This window comes from Ambystoma mexicanum, chromosome 9 (assembly GCF_040938575.1).
Source record: "Ambystoma mexicanum isolate Mex_15411 chromosome 9, UKY_AmexF1_1, whole genome shotgun sequence".
Taxonomy (NCBI): Eukaryota; Metazoa; Chordata; class Amphibia; order Caudata; family Ambystomatidae; genus Ambystoma; species Ambystoma mexicanum.
In genome coordinates, this window is record NC_090931.1 from 910004105 (window position 1) to 910010819 (window position 6715).

A 6715-nucleotide genomic window follows, 5' to 3' on the forward strand; every position below is an offset into this window, starting at 1 on the left:
AGCGACTGTCCTTGGTGCACAGCATGGTTCTATGTACCTATCCTTAACCGTGAGTGAGTAGCTCCGTTTTAGCCTCCTGTGTGCGCATCAAGAAGTGGCTATTGCGGGTGCATAGTCTGGGCTCTATTTGCCGCCTTTTCCCTAGTGCGGGGGTGCTTGGTGTATAGCCTGGCTTCTGTTTCAGGTTCTTCACCAGGAGCATTTGAGCCTAGAACATATTTTGGGTGCTATGACTCTGTCTCCACTCGGGGGTGACCGCGCCTGTGCCTACTCCCAGTTCAACATCGACATTGTTTTTCAGGAGGATCTGTGCCTGGTTTCTGAGGCTACATCTTGCTGCAGGAGGAGATGGGCCAGCACCTGGTGTATAGTCCGGTTTCCATGTCTACATCATTCTGCTGGCGGTGCTGTGCCTGGTTACTAGCCTGGGTTCTGGCCGGTATGTGCTCTCCCCAGGAGTGGCTGTGCACAGTGCAGTTTGTGGTGAATATTCAGGCTTGGATGAATACCTTGTGAGTGCATTTGGTGATTCTGTCTTACCGTGGGTGCCAAGCATCTCTGTCTCTCCGGAGTCTATGGCATTTAGACGGTGCCTTCCTCTCTCCAAAAAATTCTGAGAGCCTTCAGGTCAACGCATTTCTTGTGTCATCCCAGATCCACTTGGACACCGCATCTTCGGTAATAACTGGTCTGACAGTCTTTGTTTTTAGCGATGACACACATATATCTCGGGATAAACCAGTCTGCGTGTGACGTTTCACAAAATTGACGCATTCGAAATTTGGTCCGTTAAGAGAAAACTGCCATTTTCAATTGGGCTTTATTTGGAACGCCAATCAAATGCAGGATTACGACTGAATGTTTCTGCAAAAATGGCCTCTATATTCTAGTTTATGCACTGAGACACGCCATCAACATTGCCATTTTTAACCAAAGGCAAGAGTGTAAAGCCCTGTGCAGTTTGTACAAGGGAGAACCAGCAGAAAAGTTAAACCTTGACAATGGCGTCTCTGCTTTTGGGCAACAGGGATGCCGTTATAGCTCGCATCTCAGCAGGGCTAATGGAGGGCCAGAGACCTCCTCACAAGGTCGAAACCTCCCACACAGCCCACTTTCCTGAAATATTCACCAGTATCAACCAAGTGACGCCAATCACACTGCACAAACAACCACCATTTGTATGCATAAAATAGCCCAGACAGACACACTGGCACCCGCCAACCGCCTTCCATAAGCGAATCTGGGGCATGGAAAGATTAGGGTGATCAGTGTGGGGGACGGGGGATGCGATGGGTGAGGAAGGGGTCATTCCGTTTGTGGAGATGCCAACACTGCCATCTTTTAGTTTCCCCTCTTTGTCATTGAATGTTAACAAGCAATGTTTAATAGCGGCTTAGCGGGAAAAAAAACAGCGATATCGGGGTCACTGAGCATTAACAGCCCCAGCCCTGATCCCGTCACACTCTCACCCTCATCTGTTCACCCCCTCTCGGCAGATTCATTAAATAAAACTCTTGGTACAAATAATAACCATGATATCGGTTTTCAGTATCATTGCATCTACGCACCCTCAAACACGGCAACACCATGTTAACAACGGAGCGGGAGGTTCATTTATTATTAACGTTCCTGCTTCACAGGAAAAAAAAAATATTTTTAAAGAAAGTTTTGATTCCTTCTTGAAACCTTTGTAGCCACCGGATTTCTCGTCCAGAGGAACATGTTTCTCTATGAGCCCTGAAGAAGGAAGGCTGACGTTACTGATTCCGGACACCACATGTGTGAAATCCACGATTCGCTTGAATTATTTTGGGTATGGAAGAAATATGATTGCATCTTAAAAAAGGTAATCCTTAAAAATTTTACAATGCCCTCATATTTCTATCTCTAATTTAAATCCCAATGGTTTATCGGTGTGCACATTTCTCTGCTGCTTTCATCATTTTGGCTAAATGCTATTTTTTTAGAAAAGATATAGATATTGTACGCAAACAGCGGTTAGAACTGCAGTGATCAGACTGGCACGCAGAAAAAATAGCCTTATAGGTTGCGCGTAGCTTCGTTGCTAGCATGAGGACATAGAATATCACAATGAAGAAGAAAAATTAACATTGCCCTCAAATATGTAGCCACTTAATCCCAATAGCCCAAACATCACTACTTCTGCCCTTGACTTGATCACAATTATACAAAAGTTTTCTAAATGTATTGCATTTTCTGGTACGCGTCGATAACTCCAAACCCTAGACATGTCTATGCTTCCCATTATGGGTCTTACCTTGGCCAGCAGGGCTTGCGACGCCGGGGAGCGATGTGCAGCAGACAGATGGCCCCTTGTCCACAGTTTGGAGGAGATGACAAAATGCTGAGGGAAAAGAACATTTTCCAGTCACAGTTTTTTTTTTTTTTTGCATGTCTGAGCTCAGAGGGCTGGAAAAAAATCCTTATTAGCCCCAGGATGGAGTCATGTGACCTAGCTCCTACACCATGTGACCCAGTTTCCTCCAAAATCCCTCATTTTGCTGAAGAAGGGAGGCCCCAGCGAAGCGGCTCCTCACATTTTGATATTTTAACAAAAGAAGAAGAGCCACCAGGGAGAATTCTCTTGAGAATTTGTTTAATTGTATATATTGTATCGGTAAGGTTGTGTTACGTACTGTGTTACAACGCCAAAGCCAATTCATGTTCCGATGAGAGAAAATGCAAGAGTGAATCATTCCGGTAAGACATTGAGCTGGATGCCGTGTTTTTAGGCTGGGAAAATATTTGATCTGAGCCTCCTATCCCTGCATCCATTGGACATTAGGGCTAAGGCTTTGGCGGTGAAACAGCCGCCCCCTGCTCTGCTTGTGTCCTTCGTCGTTAGTAGACGGGGGAGACCATCAGGATTCCTGCAACTTCAAATGTTGGGAAGATTTGGATCTTTTCATTATTTTCAGAACGTCTCTTCATGGGAAACCTCCTCAGGTTTTCAACGACATCCGCGCCATGACAGACCAACCAGAAGCCGTAATAACCAGACCAGACTGCAGCCAGCCATGTCCTTCCACCCAGTAATTAATTTGTAGAACAATAAGAGCCAGGCAAGCTAGCCGTGTTAGCTGGCGCCTGGCCCACCGGCATCGTGTTCTGTCCCCCTGGCAAGAGGTCTGGAAGAAGTTTTGTGTTTTTTAGTTTGGGATCTTGCGACTGTTTCATAACAGGTTAAACGTTTACAAATCATATAAAGAGTGTAAAATGGGAAACAAAATGGTACATTCAAAAAGATCTTTGGCCTAGAAAATTTAACAAAATTGATTAGTAAGAACCAGAGACAATTTAGTGGTAGACTCCTTGCATAGGACCAGTCTATGTTGATAGGGACAATGCTCCTCTGGTTGTTTATTGCTTCTGTGCAGCTGTGGAGTGTTTGCGGGCATGCATTTTTTACATGTGTGTGTGATTGATAAGAAGGGAGCCGCTATAGGAGTGAACCTATCAAACCAGTTTCTAGACATTTGATACAATTGTGCCAAAGGCTGTATTTGAAAGCATTTTTCTTTGCTACATTTGCTAAACAGCTATAGGATTGGCACACTTTTGAAGGGGAGCTCATGCAAGTAGCCAGAAACAATGTTATTCCACTGCAGGAAAAATATATATATATAACCGATGTCACCATCAGACACATTCTGCTTTTCATCAGACTTGAAACGGAAAGAAGCAACATGTGTCTACTTCAGAAAGAGGGGTGTGCTTTAGACGTTTCCTCTACACCTGACACCGACTCCCTTGGACATGGAAAGTTGCCCCCAACACTCGCACCTGGTTACACGGTGTACTGAGCGCTGTCATTTCATGCAGTCTCTCATTTCTGGGGGAGCCACTCATTACTGCCCACAGCTGTTGACATGACCCGCATTGACGAATCAACAGGAAGCAACAGTCGTTTTGCCCGGGACACAGTTAGCTTAATGGCTGGGGCGCACTCAGCAGTATGACTTGACTATGGTTACATCCAGACTGCAAGAGCCACGTCCGTGCACTCTGGTCATTTGCAGAATGTTTTCCGTTATATGTTACTGTGTTAAGGCTAGCAGATGGCTCCATGTCATCTTGGACACCACGCCCCCAGCCCCGGGCTTTTCTGGCTTTCACCAATTGCATTCTGGGACTTGTAATCTTACTAAATGGACATAGATACAACTAAAGCACATGCACAGCCCAGGAATTGAACAGGGTGTTGCTAGTGACATGGAGGCTTCTGGAAGAGCAGAGGGCTCTGTGTGATGTACAATTAATAACAGAAATGCTTTCTAGAATAGAGCATATGTACTTTATGTGTAGAATTCTTGTACCCAAAATGAGCTATGTTTTCTTTCTTTTCTCTTTTTCTTTTCTCCTCATTATCTGATTATTGTTCATAATGTTGGTATTAAATGAAAGGAATAGAATTAAAAAAAATCTTTCTACTTCCATTAACTTCTCACTCTGCTTTCCTTCTGTCTTCCATGTCCCTCTCTCACTTCCAGCAGTTTCCAGGTTTCCCATCTCTCTTTCTGTGAACAGTTCCTGCTTCTGGGCCTTTCTATCATCTGCCCCCCTCTCCACCTCGGTCGGGCTGTGCCTACCCTTGGTTTCTTCCTCTGACACCAGTTCTGGGCAATGCGGCTGAGCGCCCAAGGCGAAGCCAGGTAACTGTTGTTATATGGCTGCAGGGTCAGGAGAGGGGCAGCAGCCCTCCTACAGGTTCAGCGCCCCTCTCCTCCCCACAGATAAGGGAGACAGCAGGGTCTGGCGGATCAAAGCGCAGGAAGTGTGCGGTAATATAAATACCTCACCCTTCCATGAGAATATATGGGTGCATTGCACCCAGGACACCCAGGCAGGGAAATACAAAAGGATCCCCCCCCTGGGGGGATGGAGGGGTCCCAATTAGTCAGGTTCAGGCTGGCCTGGGGGGGTTGGTGCACAGCCCCCCCCCCCACACACACACTACAAAGACCCAAGGTTTCCCTGGGTCCTATATAATGCGCTGCTTGCAGCTCCAAAAACACAAACTGTTTGTGGACTCAGCACGGGGACCGAAACAGTATAGGGAAATTCGCTGTGTTACTCAGCGTCTTCCTGCTCTTTTTTTCTTTTCCACAAAAACCCTCCCACCCTAGAAAGAGGGGAGAAGAACAATGGAAAGAAACTCAGGACACTGTACGGTGACCACAACAAGTCGTGGGACAAGAAAGGCGGCATGGGCCAGAGGGGGTTAGCTCGGGACCCGGTGCCGAAATGGATGATATTATTATGATCACGTGTATTGTTTATGTTCACATTATCATATCTGTATCATTAAAAACCTACGGCCTTTTATTGCCAACACTTGGCCAAATTGTTGCGGTGTAATATTTCATGGGGAGGGCAAGGGCCGTAAAACAAGACACACACACCTCACAACAACAAATGTAAGTCTGCTGCATATGGGTCCAACAGTTACTGCTCTCCCTGCTTTTGAACTTCATGTGCTCATCTCTCTTTCTGCTTCACTTCCTGTGTCTCCCATACGCTGCTCGGCCTGTTCCTTCTATATCTGGCAGAGCTGTGTATTAGGTCCTGTCTCTGACAGAGCTGTACCATTTACATAGATGGGAGCACCATCATCTCTGGGTGCCTGCCCTGGAAACCCCCATACACTATTTCTGGCAGAGCTGGAAGCATCCTGCCCCTGGCAGAGCTGCGAGCAGAATGCCCTGGAGCTGCCAAAACTGAAAGAACCCATGCCCTTCCTCTTGCAGAGCTGGAAGCATCCTGCCCCTGGCAGAGCTGCGAGCAGAATGCCCTGGAGCTGCCAAAACTGAAAGAACCCATGCCCTTCCTCTTGCAGAGCTGGAAGCATCCTGCCCCTGGCAGAGCTGCGAGCAGAATGCCCTGGAGCTGCCAAAACTGAAAGAACCCATTCCCTTCCTCTTGCAGAGCTGGAAGCATCCTGCCCCTGGCAGAGCTGCGAGCAGAATGCCCTGGAGCTGCCAAAACTGAAAGAACCCATGCCCTTCCTCTTGCAGAGCCAGGATCACCCTGTCCTGTCTCTGGCAAAGCTGAGAGCAGAATATCCAGAACATTGCTGAACTGGAAGCACCCATATCCAGGCTCTTGCGGACCTGGGAGCACGGTGGCCTGTCTCTGGAAGGGCTGAGGCCAAAACGCCCAAAGCCTGGTAGAGCTGAAAGTACCCCAGCAGTCCCCCACCCCTTGCAGACCCGGGATCACCCTGTCCTGTCTCTGGCAAAGCTGAGAGCAGAATTCACGGAAACTGGCAGAGCTGGAAGTACCCATGTCTTCCCTCATGCAGCGATGGGGGCATCATATCTTGTCTCTGGCAGAGGTTACAGCAGAATTCCCAGAACCCGCAGAGAAAGAAGTACACTTAGCCTCCCTCTTGCAGACCCAGGATCACCCTGTCCTGTCTCTGGCAAAGCTGAGAGCAGAATTCACGGAAACTGGCAGAGCTGGAAGTACCCATGTCTTCCCTCATGCAGAAATGGGGGCATCATATCCTGTCTCTTGCAGAGGTTATGGTAGAATTCCCAGAACCTGGAAAGCCTTATCCTCCCTCTTGCAAACCCAGGATCACCCTGTCCTGTCTCTGGCAAAGCTGAGAGCAGAATACCCAGAGCATTGCTGAACTGGAAGCACCCATATCCCGGCTCTTGCGGAGCTGGGAGCACGGTGACCTGTCTCTGGA

General features: G+C 47.6%; 1 protein-coding gene across 13 annotated transcripts in view; it reads right to left on the bottom strand.

The window, feature by feature from the left end:
* PCBP3 (poly(rC) binding protein 3) overlaps window positions 1-2427 on the bottom strand; it is a 307825-nt gene extending 305398 nt beyond the window's left edge. For 8 of the 13 annotated variants that reach the window (XR_011274715.1, XR_011274714.1, XM_069616061.1 and 5 more), the window contains exon 1: window positions 2279-2419. Coding sequence is in view for 11 of the 13 variants with exons in the window: in XM_069616061.1 (XP_069472162.1) it covers window positions 2279-2382 (104 nt within the window). In the remaining 2 variants the exon portion in view is untranslated. Of the gene's footprint in view, window positions 1-2278 lie in introns of all 13 variants that reach the window. The other 5 variants (XM_069616055.1, XM_069616053.1, XM_069616052.1 and 2 more) reach the window with 2 other exon arrangements.
* Between the last annotated feature and the right edge of the window lie 4288 nt (window positions 2428-6715).